Genomic DNA, 26,060 nt, shown 5'->3' on the forward strand with positions numbered 1-26,060 from the left:
CATTTAAGAAAAAATATTTAAATATCAATTCATTTATAGCATAAAAGCCAAAAATTTGGAAGTCTATACTACTCAAACATCTACATGAGGGTTGTCGTCATTTTTTTACAGCTGCACCTATGGCATATGAAGTTCCCAGTCTAGGGGGTCCAATAGGAGCTGCAGCTGCAGTCTATACCACAGCCATGGCAACACTGGATCCGAGCTGCACCTGCAACCTACACTGCACCTTGCAGCAATGCCATATCCTTAACCCACTGAGCATGGCCCGGGATTAAACCTGCATCCTCACAGAGAAAACACTGGGTCCTTAACCTAATCAGCCACAATGGGAACTCCTACGTGAGGGTTTTCAAATTGGGATCTAAAGAAGTCTCTATCACAATCTTTTATGTTTTAGTTTCTGATAAGCTAGGAAAATTAGTATAACCACACACTGAATCAGCTCAGTAACAACCTCAAATCCAAGTGTTCACAAGTTATTTCCCTGTCCATGTTTTTGTTTATAATCAAGCTGGCATCATGCACTATTGCTGGCCACAGAAGAGCCTTGACCATGCAAATGATGTATGTGAAGTGAAAGCCAAAGACCTCATGGCACATACTGTAAAAATAAAGGTTTCCCAGGAGTCAGGACAGAGAAAAGTGGTGAGATTATAGTTATTACATACCACACAGTAGTATATGCATGCCAAACTTAAAAACAATCTATTCCCCTGAGACTACCATACTCACGTTCTAAGTAGTAATTAACTTTAAGAAAGGCAGTATCATTCATCACATTAAATTAATGTTAACTTAGATTTTATTGCTGTGTTTTGTTTGTAATTTGAAATTTTCATTTGGATGTACAGTTAGTTCTGTAAGATTTTAAACCTAAGAAGTTTATACATAGCTTTATGTTGGCCCACTTTAAATAACACTATGATATTTCATTTTAAAACACTGGAGTTTAAGAGTTTTATCTTGCAAGTTTTTTTTTTTTTTCCAAATGGGCCCATTTACTCAAGTTTATAAAATAGATTTTTACACCTGTGTAATATCCATTCAAGCTGCTATAATTTAAAATACCTTATGTAATATAGGATAGATACTGGAAAACCTGCAAGATATAATATCGTAAGTCTTATTCCAGTGATCAATCCCTTACTTGGCAATCTCTCAGCTTTTAGTTGGTACTGAAGCTTACTAGGGTTAATGAGGAATCTGATAGGCTTCCCCTCTATTAATCAGTATCATCAAATATCTATAGGCTTAAAAGAGGGAATTAAGAGGCTCAGCAGCCTCTCTGGCCTCTCTTCAAGGAGTGAAGTTGGTTGTAAATACACGAAAAGGTACTGCAAGATGAATATAAGTGTAGAATGACTACTGGAAGCTCAACTTCCATAGGAGTTGACAGATAAGGTTTAGTTGTCTTCTTCCATGCTCAGATTAGCCTAATTGCAATTTGCAGATACCCAAAGAGGAGCAAAAGTAGGAAAAGAATGAAGGAAAGACAGAAGGAAAGGAAGAAGGTACAAGAGATGTTCCAGATGAATTCAATGTTAATCAGAACAGAAGGAAGAATAAAACTAATATTTATGAGTATCTTCTATGTACAAGACATAATATGTTAGAGATACTACAATACCTCTCCACAACTGCTTTATTTTATTTATTTATTTATTTATTTATTTATTTATTTATTTGTCTTTTTGCCTTTTCTAGGGCTGCTCCAGCGGCATATGGAGGTTCCCAGGCTAGGGGTCTAATTGGAGCTGTACCCACTGGCCTAGGCCAGAGCCACAGCAATGTGGGATCCAAGCCGCGTCTGCGACCTACACCACAGCTCACAGCAACGCTGGATCCTTAACCCACTGAGCAAGGCCAGGGATCGAACCCGCAACCTCATGGTTCCTACTCGGATTCGTTAACCACTGTGCCACAACGGGAACTCCACACAACTGCTTTATTGAAGACTTATACCTATCTTTAAAGATCAGGTAAAGTTTAAAGGTGGTTTAAAAGACAGATTACAAAGCTAATATGAGGGCAGAGTGAAGACCCAAGTCCTGGTCAGCCTGGCTCTAAAGATTTTCTACCATAATATGTATTTGCCTCTTAAACCATATTAAGAAGCTTGGGGAAAAGAATATGAAAAAAGAATGAATATATATACATACAACACACACACATACACACACATATATAACTGAATCACTCTGTGGTACAGCAGAAATTAACGCAGGTTTGTAAATCAACCATACATCAATAAAATTAAAAAAAAAAGAAAAAGAAAAAAGAAAAAGCCTGGACAGTGCCTGCTGGGTTTTGCACATACTATCAATAAGACAGGTTCTCCCTCCAGCCTCATTATCTCAAGTGGGAAATGAATTATATAATATTTTATTTATTTATTTATTTATTTATTTTTTTGGTCTTTTTGCTATTTCTTGGACCGCTCCCGCGGCATATAGAGGTTCCCAGGCTAGGGGTCCAATCGGAGCCGTAGTCTCCGGCCTACGCCAGAGCCACAGCAACGCGGGATCCGAGCCGCGTCTGCAACTTAACACCACAGCTCACGGCAACGCCAGATTGTTAACCGGCAAGGGCAGGGATCGAACCCGCAACCCCATGGTTCCTAGTCGGATTCATTAACCACTGCGCCACGACGGGAACTCCTATATAATATTTTATTATTAAAAGAGTTAATGCATGTAAAGCCCATACAATTCCCAGTGCATAAGAAGTGCTTAAATATTAGTTGCTACAATTATTATTACAAAGCAGAATGTTACATGGGCTAAAGGAAGTAGACATTATAGCAGAGGTTAAGAAAATACGAGGTTAATTTTTATCATAATGAAAAGACAAGGGTGGAATGAAAAGGTAATATGCATTGGGTCTTAAATGTGGATTGAAACTCAACAGAGGCAAATTTGAGGACTGCAGTGGTGAAGACCTAGAGCATGAGCAGAAGCACTGAACCAGGAGTGAGGTCTCTGTGGAGCATCAGGTACATGTAGGGGCGGGAGGGAGAAAGGTAGGTTAGGGTCAAATCAAAGAAAGTGTAAAATTCCCCAACAACAAGTTTTACTTCACCCTACAGGCAAATGTAAACCACTAAAGGTTTTTCATAGTTATGGAGGCCTTAGGACTATTAAATTATAGTTGCTCAGTTTATAAGATAAAGAAGGAAATAAATTCAAGAATATTAGGAGGGCACCAGAAAAAGAGCTGGCCAGATACAACAAAAATGATAGTCAGAGTTCCCACTGTGACTCAGCAGGTTAAGAACCTGACTAGTATCCACGAGGATATGGGTTCGATCCCTGATCTCTCTCAGTGGGTTAAGGCATCTTAGTGTTGCTGCAAGTTGCAACACAGGGCACAGATGCAGCTTGGATCTGGTGCTGCTGTGGCTGTGGCATAGGCCAGCTCTGATTTGACCCTTAGCCTTAACTTCCATGTGCTGTAGATACTGCTCTGAAAAAGACAACAACAACAAAATGATAGTCCAAGTGATCAGAGGAGTATGAGTAATTCTATCAAAAAGAGGGGGAAAAAAAAAAAGAGTCCCAGGTTTGGAGGATCAGAAGTTGTCACCAAAAAAAACCCCTCAACTTTCAAACCTCAATGGCTCAGATTATAATGCCATTTAACAGAAATAGAAATATTGGATAAAGAAATAGGTTTGAGGAGAAAAGAGCTGATAAGCTAGCTCAGTTTTAGCCTCACTGAGGTTGAGTTTCAGGGAGAAATTTAACTGGCAAAATCCAAAAGGAAAGAATACAGGGCTAAAGCTAAATATCAAAAGCAATATGAAGATGGGAGGAGGGGAGAAAGTCATCAACACATAAGTTTTAGCTGAATTTACAAAAATGGGGGGGCAGCTAGAGGGTGAAGAAGTAAAGCAGTCATAGTCTCAAAGGAAACATCATGCGGTCAAGAGTATGGGGGTAGCATTAACTTGGGGAAAGAGTAAGAATACATTTTCTTTGAAATATGCAAAGCAGAGAAAGAAACAGGTGAAGTCACTTAAGAACTGCTGAAGAAGAACTGAGACCTTTGTCTATAAATAAAAAGAGTAGACTATATTAGATACTAAAGAGTAATGAAAAAGATTCCACTGTGGGGATGTGACCAGCAATTAAGAAGAAAGCAACGAGAAGATTGTTAAATATTTGTAGATAGCCATCTGAATTTTGTGACCTCTAAGGAGAAGCAGAGAAATGAGACAATGAGAGCCCTGGGGAGTGGAAACCCAAATGGTATACAAAATATCCCGTGCAAAATATCCAGTGACAAGAAATTCTAAGGGTGATAGCAAAATCTATGCTGAAGAAAACGACCATAAGGTCTACACTGGGAAGTGAGATAAACAAAACTAGAAAGGTACTAAATGCTCAGGAAAAAAAAGGAGAAGTAGAACTCAGACCAAAATGAGAGAAGCAGAGTTCAGAAGAACTAACGTGATAGAAGAGGATGAAGGTAAGAAAACTGTGGCCAAAGAGAAAACACTTTTAAACTAAGTATTTTGGAGATGGTGCAGCTCTTAGACAAGGCCAAAGCAGTATAGCGTAATGGCTAAAACAGAGATAAAACTCACTGGAATCTATGTAAATATCCTCTCCTTCACCCATTTGAGAGAGCTCCCAGAGTACCTACTCCACAGGGCCAACAGCATGTTATACATGTCAAAGTGCTCAATCAACGGCAATGGAGAAGCAACTCTACATCATCTGTTTGTTCATTAATTCCTTCAATTATTTCTTTAACTAACAGTTATTGAGCATCATTTAGAATGCCAAGTACTGGGGGTAGGAATGGTAAGAGTAGTTGTTATATTAGTAATGTCTTAAAACTTATCAAGTTTTTAATCGAGCTAGGCATCACTTCAATAAGTTTAACTCATTTGATCATCAAAACAAGGCTGTAAAGTAGGTGCTTTTATTACCCTCAGTTTATTTTTACATTTTTATTTATTTATTTTTCTTTTTAAGGCCACATCTGCAGCATGTGGAAGTTCCTGGGCTAAGGGTCTAATTGAAGCTTCAGCTGCTGGCCTAAGCCACAGCCACAACATTGCCAGATCCAAGCTGCATCTGCAACCTATGCAACAGCTGTGGCAACACCAGATCTGAGCTGCAGCTGTCACCTATGCTATAGTTTGCGGCAATACCAGATCCTTAACCCACTGAGCAAGGTCAGGGATTGAACCAACATCCTTATGGGCACTATGTTGGATTCCATTTTTTTTTAATAATGATTTTAATTTTTTTCCATTATAGCTGTTTTGCATTGTTCTGTCAATTTTCTACTGTACAGCATAGTGACCCAGTTACTATGTTGGGTTCTTAACCTGCTGAGCCACAATGGGAACTCCTATCTTCATTTTATTTTATTTTATTGTCTTTTGTCTATTTAAAAGGCCACATCTGTGGCACATGGAGTTTCCCAGGCCAGGGGTCAAATCACAGCTGTAACTGCTGGCCTATGCCACAACCACAGCTACATGAGATCTGGGCTGTATCTGCCACCTACACCACAGCTCACGACAATGCCGTGATCCTTAACCCACGGAGCAAGGCCAGGGATCGAACCCGTGTCCTCATAGATACTAGTCGGGCTTGTTAACCACTGAGCCACGATGGGAACTCGCCTATCCTCATTTTATAGATGAGGACACTGGAACTCAGGGTAATCTCAAGAGTAAGTATTGGCACTGGGATAAAAACCAAGATATTAGGGCTCTACAGTCAAGTCCTTAACCACTGTTCACCATCTCTGGGACGAAAATCTGTACTTTATTTGCCAGTCAAGTTAAAATTTAATTACATACTTCTGAAGATGGTGGAGTAAAAGGACTTGCGCTCATTTCCTCTTACAAAAACAAAATCACAGTTAATTATTGAACAACCATCAGCAAAAAAAACTGGAACCTACCAAAAAATGTATTTCATACCCAAAGACAAAGAAGAAGCCACAAGAAGACGGTAGGAGGGGCACTTTAGTGATATAATCAAATCCTATACCCACCAGGTGGGCCACCCACAAACTGGAAAATAATTACATTGCAGAGGTTCTCACACAGAAATGAGAGTTCTGAGCCCCACATCAGGCTCCTCATCCTAGGCGCCTAGCTGGCATCATGAGAAGGCACCCCCAAGAGCATTTCACTTTGAAGGCCAGTGGAGCCCGAGTGTAGGAGCTCCACACGACAGGGGAAACAGGGACTCCACTCTGAGAGGGTGCACACAAGGTCTCACATGCCCTGGGATTCAGGGCAAAGCACTGACTCCTTAAGGGCCTGGGCCAGACCTACCTGCAGGTGATGGAGGGTCTCCTGGGGAGGTGGGGTTCAGCTGTGGCTCACTGCAGGGGCAAGGACACTGGGGATAGAGCCCCATGGAATAATCATCAGTGTGAGCTCTCCTGGAAGTTGCCATTTTGGCCCCAGTCAATAGCCTGAAGGCTCAATGCTGGCACACCTAGGCCAAAAAATTAACAAGCCCACCCATTAGCAGACAAAATGCCTAAGGACATCCTGAGCTCACAGCTACCTCTAAATACATCCCTTGACATGGCCCTGTCCACTAGAGGAACAAGTCCCAGATCCACTCACCAGTGAGCAGACACCAGTCCCTTGCATGGCACAAGTTCCTGGACCAACCTACCCACCAGGGGGAAGATACCAGAAGCAGGTGGAACGACAATCCTCAGCCCATGGAATGGAGGCCACAAACACAAGTTAGACAAAACAAGGCAACAGAGAAATATGTTCCAGATGAAGGAAGAAGCAAAACCCCCAGAAGAACTAAGGGAAGTTGAGATAGGCAATTTACCTGAAAAAAAATTAAAAGTAATGACGGTAAAGATGATCTAAGTCTCGGAAAAGGAATGGAGACACGGACCAAGAAGACACAAGAAAGGTTTAACAAAGATCTAGAATATTTAAAGAACAAACTAAATAGAGATGAACAATATAATAACTGAAATGGAAAATACACACAGATGGTATTAATAGCAGAATAAATGAGGCAGAAGAATGAGTAACTAAGCTGGAAGACAGACTGGTGGATATCACTGCCACAGAACAGATTAAAGAAAAAAGAATGAAAAGAAATGAGGACAGTGAAAGAGACCTCTAGGACAAGATAATATGTACTAGTATTCACATTATTGGGGTCTCAGAAGAAGAGAGAGAGAACAGGCCTGAGAAAATATTTAAAGAGATAATAGCTGCAAACCTTCTTAATACGGGAAAAGAAACACTCACTCAAGTCCAGGAAGCTCAGAGAATTCCATACAGGATAAACCTAAGGAGGAAAATGCTAAGACACCTATTAATCAAAAGACAAAAATTAAAGACAAAGAGAAAATATTCATATCAACAAGGGAGTTTGCTTGGCACAGTGGGTTAAGGATCTAGCATTTTCACTGCAATGGCTTAGGTCACTGCTGTGGCACAGGTTCAATCCTTGACCCAGGAACTTCCATGTAATGCAGACAAGGCAAAACAAACAAACAAAAAACCCAGCAAGGGAAATGCAACAATATACAAGGAAATTCCCATATGATTTTCACCTGATGAGAACTATAAAGCATTATTCAAGGAAATTAAAGAATCTATGGAAAGATATTCTATGCTCCTGGGTTAGAAAAATTAATATTGTAAAAATGGCCATACTACCCAAAGCAATCTAAAGATTTGATGCGATCCCTATCAAATTACCCATGACATATTTCACAGAACAGAACAAAGAATACAAAAATTTATATGGAACCCCAAAAGACCCAGAATTGCCAAAGCAATCCTGAGGAACAAAAACCAAGCCGGAAGCATAATTCTCCCAGACTTCAGGCAATATTACAAAGCCACAGTAAGCAAGACAATGTGGTAGTGGTACCAAAACAGACATACAGACCAATGAAACAGAAGAGAGAACCCAGAAATAAACCAGACACCTACAGTAAATTAATCTTCAACCAAGCAGGCAAAAATATAAAATGGGAAAAAGACAGTTTTGTCAGTAAGTGGTTCTGGGACAATTGGACAGCCACATGTAAATCAACAAAACTGGAGCACACCCTCACACCATGCACAAAAATAAACTCAAAATGGCTTAAAGACTTAAATGTAAGACATGACACCATCAAACTCCTACAAGAGAAGAGAGGCAAAACATTCTCTGACATCAGCCTTACAAATGTTTTCTCAGGTCAGTCTCCCAAAGCAACAGAAATAAAAGCAAAAATGAACCAGTGGGACCTAATCAAACTGACAAGCTTTTGCACAGCAAAGAAACCATTAAAAAAACAAAAAGACAATTTACAGAATGGGAGAAAATAGTTTCAAACAATGCGACTGACAAGGGCTTAATCTCTAAAATACACAAACAACTTACACAATTCAACAGCAAAAAAGCCAGCAACCCAATGGAAAAATAAGCAAAAGATCTGAATAGACATTTCTGCAAAGAAGATATACAGATGACCAACAAGCACATGAAAAAATGCTTGACACCACTGATTATCAGAGAAATATACATAAAAATAGTCTGAAGTACCACCTCATACCAGTCAGAACGGCCATCATTAGTAAGTCCACAAATAACAAAGGCTGGAGATGGTGTGGAGAAAAGGAACCCTCCTGCACTGTTGGTGGGAATGTAAGTTGGTACAACCACTATGGAAACAGTACAGAGGTGCCTTAGAAAACTATACATAGAACTACCACATGACCCAGCAATCCCACTCTTGGGCATATATCCAGACAAAACTTTCCTTGAAAAAGACACATGCTTCCGCATGTTCACTGCAGCACTATTCACAATAGTCAAGCCATGGAAACAACCTAAATGTCCATCAACAGATAAATGGATTAAGAAAATGTGGTGTATATACATATATACAATAGAATACTACTCAGCCGTAAGAACAAAATAATACCATCTGCAGCAACATGGATGGAACTAGAGACTCTCATACTGAGTGAAGTAAGTCAGAAAGAGAAAGACAAATACCATATGATATCACTTATATCTAGAATCTAATATAGAGCACAAATGAACCTTCCACAGAAGAGAAAATCATGGACTTGGAGAACAGACCTGTGGTTGCCAAGGGGCAGATAGAGGGAAAGGCAGGAATTGGGAATTTGGGGTCAACAGATGCAAACTGTTGCCTTTGGAATGGATAAGCAATGAGATCCTGCCATATGGCACTGGGAACTATATCTAGTTACTCATGATGGAGCATGATAATGTGAGAAAAAGAATGTATACATGTATGTGTGACTGGGTCACCTTGCTGTACAGAAGAAAATTGACAGAACACTGTAAACCAGCTATAATGGAAAAAATAAAAAATAGTAAAAAAATAAAACAACAATGAAAAAGATTTTCAGCTGACTTTTCAATAGAAACTTTGCAGGCCAGAAGGAAGTGGCATGATTAAATATTTAAAGCAATGAAAGGGAAAAACTACAACCAAGAATACACTACCCAGCAAGGCTTTCAGACTCAATGCAGAAATCAAAAGCTTTACGGACAAGCAAAAGCTAAAAGAATTCTGCACCATTAAACCAGCTTTACAACAAATGCTAAAGCGGCTTCTTTTAGCAGAAAAGAAAAGGCCACCTCCAGAAACAAGAAAATTACAAATGGGAAAGCTCATCAGTAAAGGCAAACACACAGTAAAAGCAGGAAATCATCCACACTCATATATGATACCAATACCAGCACTGTGGGAAGAGGAAGACACTAATGCAGGATATTGGAAATACATTTGAAATTAAGAGACCAGCAACTTAAAAAATCTTAAATATATATAGCCTGCTACGTCAAAAACTCATGGTAACTGCAAGTAAAAAATCTACAATAGATACACACAGAAAAAAAGAAATCCAAACATAATACTAAAGACTGTCATCAAATCACAAGAGTTGAATAAAAGAGGAATGGAAGAAAAATTACCTATAAAAACAAATCCAAAATAATTACCAAAATGGAAATAAGAACATACATGTTGATAATTATCTTAAATGTGAGTAGATTAAACATTTAATTACATATTTATAAATGTCCTATCTTCTGCATGTATTAACTTTAGGAAAAATATAAATAACCTTTCATTACATATATTTTAAAATAGCAAAGTATCAAAGTCTAAGACTTCTGAAAGTTATCTTTTTCTTCTCATTATTCCCAAAGACATATCTCTTCATGGTAAAAGCTCATAAATTCCACAACTGGATCAAATTAGGTACCTGAACTTAAGGAGGTGGGAACTATATATACTCTAAAGGAGAACAAGAAGAATATAAGGATTTTGTGAACTGTGCGGTGAGTTCGGCATTCAAAGGAAAGAGATCACTGAGTGTGGGGTGTGGGGAAGGAGGGATTGGTCAGGGGAGACTCCACAGAAGACGTCAGTTCTGAACTGAGCTTTGAAGAAAAGAAGCAAAATACAAATGCGGAGTGGAGGCAGATGACATTGCAGAGAGAGAAAACATCATGTACAAGAATGCAGAGACCAGAAATGAAGATATGCTCAGAGGAAAGGGAGTAAGCAGCAGCACTCTAGCAGGAATACAGTGACAGAAATATCTAGAAGGGCAGGGTGATAACAGATCATGAAGAGACAAGTATCATTCTAACTAACTGTGGGGGAATCTCATCTGCCACATTCAGTCTAATATAATTTTTAAAATATTTATTGTCTTACTGGATCACAAATTTGCTGAAATGATGCTACAGTCATTTATTAAACTGCTTAAATTAAAACAAAACTTACAAAGAAATTCATAAAAAAGAAATCATAGAATGTCTTCATAGAAATTACAAAGTTGCTTTTAAAAAAGCACAGCTCATAGAGTAACTTATAGATCTCCTACTTCAACTCCTTATTCATTTCTTAGAGTCTCTTAATAACCATATCCTCACATAAGGTTTTTTAAGCCTCTATCCTCTTTCAAAGTGAGGAGAGTGTGCCATCTTGTGATATCCTATACTAACTTGTCTAATCAAGCCAATCCTTGATATAGGACAAAGATAAGTTGAAATAAGAGGTTATAAAACATCAGTTTTCTATGAGTCAATTCTATAAATCAAAAAAATAATCTAATCAAAATCTATACATGCCACAATATAAGCTCTTTCAGTGGAGAATAACAGAAAACCATCCATCAGTACAGGAGAGGAGATGTTGTTTTTTTCACCTAACATCTTTTTTCCCCTATTCTGACTCTGCTTGGAGGTGGGTGGTCATGGAGGACCACCTCCTACCCTCCCAGTTACATGTTTTTTGTTTTTGTCTTTGTCTTTTTGCCTTTTCTTGAGCTGCTCTGTGGCATATGGAGGTTCCCAGGCTAGGGGTCCAATCAGCCTACGCCAGAGCCACAGCAACACGGGATCCGAGCTGCGTCTGCAACCTACACCACAGCTCATGGCAACGCCGGATCCTTAACCCACTAAGCAAGGCCAGGGATCGAACCTGCAACCTCATGGTTCCTAGTCGGATTCATTAACCACTGCGCCACGATGGGAACTCCACCCAGTTATGTGTTTCTGATGAAGCAAATAACATCCCAGCTTGAGAGGGAGAACATATGACTATGAAACTGTGATTGGTCAGGACTGGGTAACTGATTGAAGCTAAGGTACCAGCACTAAACTTCTTAATCCAAAAAGCACAATAGCCTCCTATGGATTTGGAGTTCCACCAATGGGAGGCTGAAATTGCTGCAACCATTTTACTACCTCAAAACGGCTAACATCTAAAAGTGAAACCAACTCAGAAGAACTGAGATCCAGAAATAGATGGGGAATCTGGGTACTCGTGACACTATTTATGTGTTTGTTTGTTTTGTCTTTTTTGCCTTTTCTAGGGCTGCTACCATGGCATATGGAGGTTCCCAGGCTAGGGGTCGAATTGGATCCACGCCTGCTGGCCTACGCCAGAGCCACAGCAACGCCAGATCTGAGCAGCATCTGCAAGCTACACCACAGCTCACGGCAACGCCGGATCCTTAACCCACTTAGCAAGGCCAGGGATCGAACCCACAACCTCATGGTTCCTAGTCAGATTTGTTAACCACTGAGCCACGATGGGAACTCTCTCATGACACTATTTATATGCCTCCTTCAAACTACACCCAAGCTGGATGTGCTTTTTTTCTTAAACCAGTTTGGGTTTTTTTTTCTTTCACTTTCATCCCTAGGAGTGCTACCCAACACATATGCTTAACTGCCACATCCTATAACAAGAAAAGGAGGTCAATTTCTCAGCACTCATTTATTATAAGCTGAGAATATATTATGTATTATTATATAATTTGGCTGAACCAATAACTAACTATAGATAATTAAACTTTAAAAATTAGCCTAGTATATTTTAATTTTAACAACATTATACTTTCAACATTGCCTTGCACTATCTTGTTTCTAGACAAAAATCAGTATTTTCAGCAGAAGAAAGTGACACATCTATATAACACTGTAAAGGCAAAAATAACTCATAAAGTTTTCATTACATCATATTAATTATTTAAAAGAACAGAAAACAAACAAACAAACAAAAAAACCCTAATGAACTATCCAGAAGCCATGTAAAGACTCTTACTTGAAGCTGAAGAGTATGTCGAAGAATTGTTTCCTCTAAGGCATGGATCCACTTCTCTCGTTCATCAGCATCACGAGCTGGAATGAAAGTTTATAAAAATTAAAACCTTAGGTTCTACAATATACCTTCATATTCAGAAGTAAAAATTTTAAACCATGATGCTAATAGAAAAGGGTTTTAGTTCTACCATTTCTTTAATTTTCCAAATATGCAATCTGCTTATAGCAGTTTATAACAAAGGTAATACATGTGTTTAATGATAGCAAGCTACCTTCCCACTGAGAATAATCAGAAAAGCTGAAATTATCAGTAAAAAAAAACTGCTTTGAAGGCATTAGAAAACAACAAGGTAGTAAAGAACAGGCCAAAATCTAGGAAAAGACAAACATCTAGAAGATTAGCCTGGTGTTTAGGGCCATGTTTCTCCTGGAGGCATTATAAACACCAGGAGAGGAGATACAGATTGAGCAATATCTTAAGAAGCTCTGTCAGTATGTATAGGCAGGGGGCATACGGGAACTCCATGTGGTCTGCTCAGTACTTCTGTGAACTTAAAACTACTCCAAAAAATAAAGTCTACTAAAAAACAAAACCGAAAAAAAAGGGGGGGGGGGGGGCAAAAAAACAGTCTTCTCAGGCCAAAACCAGGAGACCAGGGCCCATCAACAGTGGTAGTTCAGGTAAACAGCTCAAGTTTTGATTGGGACCTCAGAAGGCTACACCTTGGGATTAAGAATAAAACAGAATTAAAACAATCACTCAGTCATGTGGGATGGTCCAGAAAAATCTTGATGCCTGAAATGGCTTAAAACTACCCCCAGGTTGTTGGTGACTCTAAACACCTGGTTGGCAAGAGCAAATGAAAAGCTTCTCTGTAGAAAATAACATCATCTCAGCCACCAAATTATTTCTATAAACAAATTTTAAATATGTCTAGAACATAAGCAAAGACAACCAAAGACATACCAGCAGACAAAAACCAAAGATGAATGAGAATCAAAAGACAACAGAAGTAGACCAACAAGAGCTCCAGATATTTGAACAAACAATCCCACACTTTACAATCAGCTATGCTTAATACATTCAATAAAAGACTGAAAACTCTGATTTAGAGTCCACTTTATAAACGACACAGGTTTTTAATATAATTGAATATAAATTCTAAAATTGAAAACTATAATAAACAAAATTAAGAACTCAGTGGATAAGTCTAATAGCAGATTAAATCATTTAAAAGAGACTATGGATGAACTGGAAGAGCAATTAAAGAAACTTGCCAGAACAAAAAACAATTGAGTCAAAGGGATAGAAAACGTAGAGGAAAGGGAGAGCAACAGAGAGAGTGAGAGGGTATAACACGCATGTGATTGAAATACCAAAAGGAGACAAAAGAAAGAATGGAATAGAAGCACTATCTGGCTAAGAAATTTTCAAAACAGATGAAAGACATTAAGCCACAGCTTTCAGAAGCCCTAAGATTTCTAAGCAGGATAAATTAAAGAAAATCCATGCTAAAATGCTGTGAAATCAGATTGTTATGATCATATACAACTACAGATGTGATAAATTCATTTGAGTAATAATAAAAAAAAGAAGCCTCCCAACTCTCGTCATGAGTTTCTTGTTCATGCTAAAATTTTCACAGTCATAGATAATAAAACCAATAGAAAAAAGAAAAAAAGAAGAAGAGAAAAGAAAAGAAAATCCATGCTAGGCATATCATAGCAAAAATTACTACAAGCCAAAGATATAGGAAGTATCTTAAAAACAGCTACAGGTAGGGGGAGACAGGGAGAGAAAGAAGAACAGATTACTTCTAAAGTAGCAACAATTAGGAATTCCCTGGCGGTCTAGTGGTTAAGGACTTGGCATTGTCACTGCTAAGGCTTGGGTTACTGCTGTGGCTCAGGTTTGACACCTGTTCTGGGAACTTATGCATGCTGTGGGTACAGCCAAAAAAAAAAAGAAAGAAAGAAAGAAAAAAAGGGAGTTCCCATCGTGGCTCAGTGGTTAACAAATCCGACTACGAACCATGAGGTTGTTGGTTCAATCCCTGGCCTTGCTCAGTGGGTTAAGGATCTGGCGTTGCAGTGAGCTGTGGTGTAGGTTGCAGACGCAGCTCGGATCCTGCGTTGCTGTGGCTCTGGCGTAGGCTGGTGGCTACAACTCCGATTAGACCCCTAGCCTGGGAACCTCCATATGCCGCCAGGAGTCGCCCAAGAAAAGGCAAAAAGACAAAAAAATAAAAAGGCAACAATTACATGTGCTAGGTCTCAAAAGAAACAATGAGAACCAGAAGACAAAAGAGTACTATATTTAAAGGCTAAAAGAAAATAACTTCAAATCTAGAATTTGGTGAAAAATATCTCTAAGGAATTAAGGTCATTTTCAAACAACAAACAAAAACAGAGTTTAAGCACAAGTAGATACTTATTAAAGAAAATTTGAAAAGGTATTCTTCATGCCTTCTCTCGGAATAATGTCTGATAGAAGATGGTAGAAGTAGGAAAAAATGTAGAACAACAAAAATAAGTACATGGGTAAAGCTAAATGAATAGTGACTACCTAAAATAATAATATCCTGGAAGGTTTTAAATCAGAGCATACAAAATTGAAATACAAGACAATTGCAAATAGATTAGGAAAGGTAAAATGGAGTTAATGAATTCTATGTTTCTTGCATTGTTCGGAAAAAAATTACCAATTAACATTAGATTTTAACAACTGAAGGAATTATGTTGCAATTTTTAGAGTAATCATTGAAAGCATTTTCTCTTAAGTGTTTAACTTCCAAAATAATAAAAATTTTAAATTTAATAATAGGAGTTCCCACAGTAGCACAGTAGGTTAAGAATCCAACAGCAGTAGTTCAGGTTGCTGCAGAGGTGTGGGTTCAATCCCCAGCCTGGCACATTGGGTTAAAGGAAATGGCACTGCTGCAGCTGTGGCATAGGTTGCAGCTGTGGCTCAGATTTAATCCCCGACCTGGGAATTTCCATATGCCAAGGATGCAGTCATAAAAAGAAAAAGTAAAATAAAATTCAATAAAAAATTATCAAAAAATTGATAAAAAGGAGAAAGAAGAAATAGGATATACAAGACAAAAAGAAAACATATGGTGGGAGCTCCCTGGTGGTCTAGTGGTTAGGATCTGGCACTTTCACCACTGTGGACTGGGTTCAATCCTTGGTCTGGGAACTGAGAATCCATGTCAAGCTGATACATGTTGTGGCCAAATGTAAATAAATAAATAAAATAAATGAGAAAACATGGCAAAACAGTAAATTTTAAGCCTAAAAAACATCAATATTAAGTGTAAAGTAAATGCTCCAACTGAAAAAGAAAGGTTTTTAAACAAGATTTTAAATGATGCTTACAAGAGATATTTACTAAGCATAAGGGTACAACAATTTGAAAATTCAGTACAGAAGAAAGATATACCAGAGAAACACTAATCCCCAAAAGGTGATGTTATTAAAATCACATAAAATAAATGTTATCACAAAAAGTCTTCAAGAGGTTCATTTTGTAAATACAAGGGGTTCCATTAATTAGAAAGATATGATAAATATAAATTTATATGTAAATAATTATTAACATGGAATATATATATGTATTTTTATGTTAACACATCTCTCTCATTAACCAATAGATCAAGGAGACAAAAAAATTTCTAAGGATCTAGAAGATCTGAACAATCCCTGGTGAATAAACTTGATCCAATGGGCGTACAAAGAACTCTGCACCCAAGTGTAAACTACACATTCTTTTCTAGAACACACAGAATACTTCTCAGAAACAACCATATAGTGGACCCTGAAAAGGTCTTAACAAATTTCAAAGGATTTAAATCACAGACAGTGAAAATTTTTGCTGGAAGTCAGTTACGAAAATATAAATTAGAAAGTAAAATATTTGAAAAAATTTAAAACAACACTAAATAATCTATTGGTCAAAGAAAAATATTTCACTAGAGATTAGAAAATACTTGAAACTGCAAAATTGAAAATATGACATATTGAAAGTTGTTGGATGAGGTTTAAAGCAGTGCATAAAGAGAAATTTACAGCCTTAAATAAATATAGAGGGGAAAAAAGTTGAAAACAATAGGAAATTAAATTCAAAAAAAGCATAAAGAAAATGATAAGGAACATAAATTAACCAAGTAGAGAGAAAGTGGTAAGACAGATCCATCAATAAAGCCTATAAAGCTGGTTACCTGAAATAACCACTGAAACTGATGAAACTTTTAGCAAGACTGAATAGGAGGGGGCAGCGCAGGTCATTAACACCGTGAATGAAAAAAAAAAGACATCACAATAGATGCACACATTCAGAAGTTTGTAAGAGAATGTTATGAATAACTCCATGATGACAAAAATGAAAATTTTAAATGGAAAATTTCATTTAAAATATAACCTATCAGAGTTCCCTGGTGGCCCAGTGGTTAAGGACTCAGTGTTTTCATTGCTGCGGCTTGAGTTCAATCCCTGGCCCAGGAACTTCCACATGAAAGGGCACAACCAACCAAAACAAAACAAAAAGCCCAAAAACAACCTACCAAAACTTCCACAGGAAGAAAATTTAAAATATGGATAGTTTTATAACTATTTAGGTGAGACCACAGGAAAGTGCCCTTTGGGTAGACCAAATATACTCTATATTAGGAGTTCCCCTGTGGCCCAGTGGGTTAAGGTTCTGGTGTTGTCACAGCATTGGCTCAGGTTGCTGCTGTGGTGTGGGTTCGATCCCTGGCGCAGGAACTTTTGTATGCCACAGTCACAGACAAAGAAAGAAAGAAAATGGTAAGGGAGAAAACCATAATGATATCTGAGATAAAAGGTTGGAACAGAGGTATCAGTATGAACACATGATTTTCACTATAGGTAAATAACTATAGGTGGAAATATGGACATGAACACACATTTATGTACACATGTATATAACATTCATATGTTTCTTCGCTCTGAGAGGGCCTGGGTGCCATGACACCCAACAGCAATAAGTACACCTCGCACTGGGTGATCATTTCTAAACGCCATTCTCCATTAAGGAAAACTAGGTTTACTTGGAAAAACGGTTGATTCTAGGACTAGCACAAGGAAGGCAGAAAATGAGCCTGGAACATGTTTTTTTGTTTGTTTGTTTGCTTTTTAGGGCCCCACCTGCAGCATATGGAGATTCCCAGGCTAGGGGTCGAATCGGAGCTACAGCTGCCAGCTTTTGCCACAGTCACAGCAACACAGGATCTGAGCTACATCTGCAACCTACACTACAGCTCATGGCAACACCGGAGCCTTAACCCACTGAGCAAGGCCAGGGATCGAACCCGCAACCTCACAGTTCCTAGTCAGATTCATTTCCGCTGTGCCACGACAGGAACTCCTGCAACATCTTTTTTGTGTCAGAAAGTAAGAAAGAATGATGGGAACATGTCAAGAGAACGCTGAAGTCAGCTTAAAGGGACTCCCACCGGCCAAAATCAAGGACAATTTGAGCATCAAAATAAATAATGGTAGTAAAGAATTATAATCCACTGAGTAAAACAGGAAACCATGAGTTACTACTGATATATATAAATTGAAAGTTTGCTGAGGAATGGAATTCAGAATAACTTAAAAATACCTCCCCACAAAATATTAAGAAGGGAAAAGGATAAAATTTAATGACAAAAAGCTGACAGATACCACCTCAATCAGGTGATCAGAGTAAATGTCATCAGTTGTGGAACAAAATGAAATCCTGTGGTAAGAACACAGAATCACTTCTGTGATCTTCAGGCCAAAGATACATAATCTGAATCATGAAGAAACAGGAGAGAAAAAAAAAAAACTGAGGGAAATTCTACCAAGTAATCAGTCTATAATCTTTAAAGTGTCAAAAGTCATAAAAGTCAAAGAAAGACTGAGGAACTGTTCCAGACTGCAGCAGAGTAGAGACATGACAAAATTTGATTCTGAATCAGATCCTCTTGCTATAAAGGACATTACTGGGACAAGCGGCAAAAACTGAATAGAGTTTAAGGATTAGGTGGTATTAATGCATCAGTATTAATTTCCTGATTTTAATTGGCACATGATGTGTATACAGGAAAACTTCCTTGTTTGCAGGGAATACATAATAAAACATTCAGGGTGATGGGACACCCAGTTAACAACTTACTTTCAAACAGTTGTGGGGGGGAAAGTTATTTGTATTATATCTGCAATATTTCTGTTAAGTGTGAGATTGTTTCAAATTTTTAAAAACTGTGTTTTAAAAACATTATGTAAAGAAGACATAAATAAATAGAAATACTATTTCATGGATTGGAAGATTCAATACTGTAACAATATTCAAATTGATCTTCAGATTAAATGCAACGCAAAGTAAAATCCCAAAAGGCATTCCGGCAAATTTGCCAGGCTATTTCTAAAATACAAATGCAAAATGATACAAAAGATAAATAGCAAAGGCTTGCTTGAAAGGAGAGAGGCATTCTTAGGTGGTTTACTGGATCACATATAAAGTTTCACTATAAAGCTCTAACAGTTAAGAGAAGGTGGTACTGTAACAAGGATAAATAAACCAATAAAACAGAACAGAGCCCAGAAACAGACCCACTCATTTATATAGACACTTGGTTTGTGACAAGTGTGGCTCCAAAGAACAATAAGGAATAATCTTTCAATAAATGATGCTAGGACAATATGTGGGAAAAAAAATGAAAGCTGACCCTACCTTGTACTATACATAAAATTCAATTCCAAGTGGTTCCTTAATTTTTAAATGTTAAAGAAAAACAACACATCTTCTAGAAGGTACGACAGGTGACTATTACTTTGGAGTAGAAAAAAAGTTTTCTTAAACAGGATACAAAACCAACAAGATATAAAAAAATGATAAATTTAACATCAAAGTTAATTTGGGTTCATCAAAAGACACCATTTAGAGGAGTTCCCATGTGGCTCACAACAAAAGACACCATTTACTTATTTATTTAATTTTTTTTTTTTTGGTCTTTTTGCTATTTCCTGGGCCACTCCCACAGCATATGGAGGTTCCCAGGCTAGGGGTCCAATCGGAACTGTAGCCACTGGCCTACACCAGAGCCACAGCAATACGGGATCTGAGCCGCATCTGCAACCTACACCACAGCTCACGGCAACGCCGGATCATTAACCCACTGAGCAAGGGCAGGGATCGAACACGCAACTTCATGGTTCCTAGTCGGATTCGTTAACCACTACGCCATGACATGGAACTCCCAAAAGACACCATTTAGAGAATACTATGGTAAGCCACTGTGACATAAGAAGTTCAATACATGGACTTCAGAGCCAGAATGTCCAGATTCAACTCTAAACTTTGCTATTTATTAACCATATGACTTTTGATAAATAATTTAACCTTTCTAAGCCTCAGTATTCTCCTCTGTAAAATGGGGACAATAATAGTATATATCTCAGAGGGTTATTACAGAGATTAATTGATTTAGTCCAAATATAATATCTGGATAGGTACATGGCATAAGGTATGTGCTCAATAAGTAGTAACTGTTATTATCATTACTGCTGAGTATTTATTATGACTTATCCCTGATTCCATGAAGCTCAAAAATCTAGTAGAGAAGACAGATTTGTATTTAGCTGTACAAATACATGGCTTATACCATCACCAACAAGCTCCTTCAGGAGTTTAGAGCTTAAGGAATAAGAATTGGTTTGTCAAGTAGAGAAAGATAAAGACATACTGAAAGAGGAAAGATACTAACAAAGACACTGAAGCCTGAAAAGGGTGCAAAGTGGGAAACTAGTTTCAATGTGTCTAGAACAGTAGACTGATGTAGAGAGGAGGAAATGGCAAAATTTTAGGCTCCCATCCCAAGGAGTATCAACGGACTTTATGACAATGGGAACCACTGAGGATGACACGGTCTAATCTGCATATTAAAAGCATCAATCTGGCAGCGCTGTGTATAGTGACAAATGGGACAAAAATAGAGGTGGCATGCCAATTAGGAAGCAGTTGTGAGAGTGAGGCCTGAATTCAGCAATGTCTGGAACATGACAAGAAGTGCCATTCTCACTGCCATCAGGGCACCAAATAGCAATCACCTTTAAATCTGCCACCTCCTCACAAATGAAATCAGGTACCAAGTTCATCAGATTCTTCCTTGATATGGTCCCTCTCTCCACCCTTTCTTTCCATTCCGATTGACAAGATGCTGGTTCAAGCACTCATAGTCTCAAGCTTGTAAACAAAAATCATCACAAAGGTAGTAAAGGCGCTAAACTCTAATTCCAATGCAGTCTGCACACCTCACTCAGGTTGAGCGTATACCGAAATGCTGTTTCCATTAAAAAACCTCAACATTCTTCCATGTCCTACAGACTTTACCTACCCTCTCTAGCATTCAGTGAAGGCCTTCCACATCTTCTATTTCATGCCTCTTTTATATGAACCAAACCATCTTCTCTTGATCCCTAAACACTCTAAATGAATTATTTTCCTGCTCATGGCATACTTTCCCCCTCCTAGAATCTTAATACCTACTCTGACTCTACCCTCCTTTCCATCTCTATTTAAGCCCCACATGCCTCAGAACAAGTCCTAGTTCTCTTCAAGGAAGCCTCACCTACCAAGTCCAAAGTAGTGTCTCTCCTTTAAACTCCTAAAGGACTGATACATGCCAATGCATCATCCAGTTTTTCTTTGAGCAAGTATTTACTTATCACCTATAAAATGTAATCGTATACTGCCCCTGCATTATTACTTGCACTTTTCATGTGCTCATGTTTTATCTCTCTGACAAGATTTTATGTTATCTGATAATATTAAACATAGCATATTAGATATATCCATCCATTTATTTATTTATTTTTTTCTTTTGCTATTTCTTGGGCCGCTCCCGCGGCATATGGAGGTTCCCAGGCTAGGGGTCGAATCGGAGTTGTAGCTGCCAGCCTACGCCAGAGCCACAGCCACGCGGGATCCGAGCTGCATCTGCAACCTACACCACAGCTCACGGCAACGCCGGATCATTAACCCACTGAGCAAGGGCAGGGACCGAACCCGCAACATCATGGTTCCTAGTCGGATTCGTTAACCACTGCGCCACGACGGGAACTCCCATCCATCTATTCATTCGCCTGTCCATCCACCCAACCTTTACTGAGTAGCTGTTGTGTACCAAGTACTATGCAGAAACTAAGTACATAAATTCAAATAAGCCCCAATCCCTGTCTTTACAGAGCTTACACTCAAATGACAGGGAGAATCATGAAAACTGACAACTGCTATACTGAATGACTAGTACAAGCACAGAGGAAATCACAGAAAGCACAAAGTTCAAGAACCTATCCCGAGGGAGGTGTGTTTCTGGAGATGAACTCAGGGAAGGCTTCTGAGGCAAGATTAGAACTGAGTTTTTAAAACTGAGTAGGAATTAGAGGCAAAAATGTGTGTGTGTGGGGGGGGGTGACAGAAAGAGGGAGGGAGAAAGGAAGAGAGAGAGGGAGACATGGAGATTGAGAGGGAGAGGAAGGAGAGAGGAGAGGTGGGGAGTGATAGGGGAGGCATTCAGAGTAAAAAAAAAAAAAAGCAAAGACAAATATGTGACAAATTACTATATCAGAACATAGGCTAAGCATCAGAAAATACAGCCCATGCATTGCTACTTTCTTCTAGTGATGACCTCGTTACCACCCAGGGCTCTTGGCCTTTCTTAGTCCGTAGAAATTGATAACAGGCCAGACAGGAAAATTCAGGCCAGGCTTTTACGGGGGCCTGCTGCAGGAAGGGGAGGGAAAACACACACGTTCCCTTGCTTGCTTCCTCCCCAGGGTGGGGCGAGCTGGTTCCTTACACAAAGAGAGGATTTGGGCCAGAGGGGTGGCTTAGGTGGTCTGCCCACCTCTTTGGTGGTGCTGTGTGCAGGGAGCATGCTTAATACCCTGCTTTTGTTCCAGACACCCTGATTTTTGCACTTGGCTCTTCTGAAGTGGCAATTGGGTTTTATTTTTTTGTGTCTTCTTGCTCATAATTTGCCCAACTACCCATGTATACAGTTATTTTTGGTCCTTAAAGTTTCTTTGTATTTTGTTGCTCAAGGTTTTTGTCCAGTTGCAAGCACTGCAGCCACTATGGCAAAGGGTACCAGATCCTAGCCTGTACCAACCTTACTATACCATCTGAATGTTCATCCTGGCACCTTTAAATTGTAGGCTTGCTGGCATAAAGATAGATATATAGACCAGTGGAACAGAGAAAAGTCCAGAAATAAACCACTGTATGGATGGCCAAGTTATTTTTGACAAGGGTGCCAAGATTACACAATGGGGAAAAGACAGTCTCTTCAACAAATGATACTGCAAAAACTGGATATCCACCTTCAAAAGAAGGAAGGTAGACCCTTACTTCACACGATACACAAAAATTGATTTAAAATGTTTTAAAGACTTAAATGTAAAACCTAAAACTAGAAGAAACATAGGGGGAAATCTTTAAAACATTTGGATTTAGCAAGATTTCTAGAATATGATACCAAAAACACAGGCAACAATATTAAAAAATAGGCAGACAGAATTACAGTAGTCCCCCCATCCACAGTTTCATTTTTTTTGCAATTTCAGTTACCCCCAGTTAACCATGTCCTAAAAAAAATTTTTTTTTGTTTTGTCTTTTTAGTACTGTACCCACAGCATATGGAGGTTCCCAGGCTTGGGGTCAAACTGGAGCTGTAGCTGCCAGCCTACACCACAGCCATAGCAACATGGGATCCAAACTGAGTCTGTGACCTACACCACAGCTCATGGGAACCCTGGATCCTTAACCCACTGAGGGAGGCCATATATCAAACTCATATCCTCATGAATACTAGTCAGGCTCATTTCTGCTGAGTGACAAGGGGAACTCATCTCACATTACTAAGGAGGAAGGTGAGTACTATATAGTAAGATATTTTAAGAGAAGCCACGTACACATAACTTTTTATTATAGTATTATTGTAATTATTCTTAGTTATTATTATTAATGTCTTACTGTGCCTAATCTATAAATTAAACTTTATCAGAGGTATTTATGAATAGGAAAAAACATAGGATGATAGGGTTCAATACTACCTGCCAGGGGTCTTGGAATGTATCCCTGTGATAAGAAGGGACTACTGGACAACAAACTTAAAAATTTCTGTGTATCAAAGAAAACAATCAACAGAGATAAATGGCAACCTAAAGAACAGGAGAAAATAATTACAAATCACACAGCTGATCCAGAATACATAAGGAACTTCCATAACTCAACAACAACAACTTGATTTAAAAATGGGTAAAGGACAGCAATCAGACAAGAAATAAAAGGTATCCAATCGGAAGAGAAGAGGTAAAATTTTCATTATATACAGATGACACAATACTATACTGTACAGAGAAAACCACAAAAACTACTAAAACTGCTCGTACTACATGCCATACTCATTGCTATTTTCTCTGCTGTACTTCACTTTTTAAGAAATGTTTATCTTGGCTCACTATATAGTATTCTCAATCTACTAATGGTCTGCTACCCATGGTTTGGAAAACACTCCTCTAAGCCCCACAAAGCTATTGCTTTTCAGTATCTCTTAAAGCTATATAGTGTAAAGGCTAAGGAGGTTGGCTCTAATACCCAGCTTTTCCCTTATTCATCTAGCCCTTGAGCAAGTCACTCAAACTCTCTGAGGTTTATTCTCCTCATCTATAATCTGAGCATAATAATATTACCTATGGGGAAGATTATAATACCTAGACCTCATAAGGTTGTTGTGAGGTTTAAATGAGATAATAAATCTGTGCAATATTTATCAGGACCTGACATACTTTAAAATATCAATATGTGATTATTACCATACACAGCCTTAAGAGAAAGCAAGTTTTATCAAATAATCTAATAAGTGATTAGAGAAACTGAGTAAGGAAGAGATTATTGGTAACCCTTTTTTTTTTTTTTTTTGTCTTTTTGCTATTTCTTTGGGCCGCTCCCGTGGCATATGGAGGTTCCCAGGCTAGGGGTCGAATCGGAGCTGTAGCCACTGGCCTACACCAGGGCCACAGCAACGCAGGATCCGAGCTGCGTCTGCAACCTACACCACAGCTCACGGCAACGCTGGATCGTTAATCCACTGAGCAAGGGCAGGGACCGAACCCACAACCTCATGGTTCCCAGTCGGATTAGTTAACCACTGCGCCATGATGGGAACTCCTATTGGTAACTCTTAATTCCCAATAATGCCTGGCTTATACAGAAACAATATAAGGCATAAGAAAGAAGAAGATTTATCCAATAAATAAAATACTTACATTTTTAAGATTTTATAATCTTAGCTCTTTTATTGCATATATATTCACATTTCGTACAAAACACATACTTAAAAGTCGATTTTTTTTTTTTCCTTCTTTGGTCTTTTCTAGGGCTGCACCTGTGGCATATGGAGGTTCCCAGGCTAGGGGTCAAATCAGAGCTGTAGCCATTGGCCTACACCACAGCCACAGCAACGTGGGATCCGAGCCGCGTCTGCGACCTACACTGCAGCTCACGGCAATGCCGGATCCTTAACCCACTGAGAAAGGCTAGGCATCAAACCCACAACCTCATGGTTCCTAGTCGGATTCGTTAACCACTGAGCCACAACAAGAACTCCTAAAGTAGATTTTAAGGCAGGTTTCCAAAACTCCTATACCTTATCATTACTGATCCTCTATTTAGGGATCTGTCCTTGTCACATTTTCCTCTCCTTTAAGACATATGACGAACTATGAATAAATTAATGCCTTTTTGCAAACGGAAGTGGTTATTTGCCTGTTTTGTAATTGAAGCAAAAAGAAGAAGCCTCTTCAATCAGGAAAGCCTCCTTTTCTCTGAAAGTCATTGTGAAATGAAAGCATTACGCAAAAACCATATTTACAAGATTAAATGCTGAGACATGGCTCAAATACCTCCTAAGCCCCAGTGTGCATCAGGTACTGTGTTGGAGTTATGAGCAAGGATAAGACAACCTACTATCTCAAGCAGTTTAGTCTCTTGGAAAGTACAGTTACTTGGTTGAGTAGTATATTGTTTAGTGAGGTGTCATGTTCACCCATTCTAGTAGCCTCTCCTACCTGCTTATTAGCATCTTACTCATTCTTAAGGACTACACTGAAATGTAACTTTCTGCACATACGTTGCTCATGATAAAGTGATCTGTTCTCTCCTTTAAAATTATTCAAATGTTTCAATACTCAGATAATATATAAATATATGCCATATTCCAGTCACTGTCTTAGGCATTAGGGGCACAGCTTTGAGTTTGCCACTCTAGTCCAGCAACAATCAGGGTCCAAATCTACCTTTTCTGTCTTACTTCCCAATTAGTCCTCCGCAAACAATTACATTTCAATTACACTGTACCTACTACTCACATGCCTCACGATTCCCACCTTTGCTCAAGTTGTTCTGCT

The 26,060-nt window shown here is 38.6% G+C and overlaps 1 protein-coding gene across 1 annotated transcript in view; it reads right to left on the reverse strand.

Annotated features, from left to right (window-relative positions):
• Positions 1 to 26,060, reverse strand: part of OSBPL9 (oxysterol binding protein like 9) — a 177,128-nt gene that overhangs the window by 68,644 nt on the left and 82,424 nt on the right. Inside the window, 1 exon segment of the mRNA XM_047789127.1 lies at positions 12,604 to 12,680. Coding sequence (XP_047645083.1) covers positions 12,604 to 12,680 — 77 coding nt within the window.

The sequence above is a fragment of the Phacochoerus africanus genome, chromosome 8, assembly GCF_016906955.1.
Source record: "Phacochoerus africanus isolate WHEZ1 chromosome 8, ROS_Pafr_v1, whole genome shotgun sequence".
Lineage (NCBI taxonomy): Eukaryota > Metazoa > Chordata > Mammalia > Artiodactyla > Suidae > Phacochoerus > Phacochoerus africanus.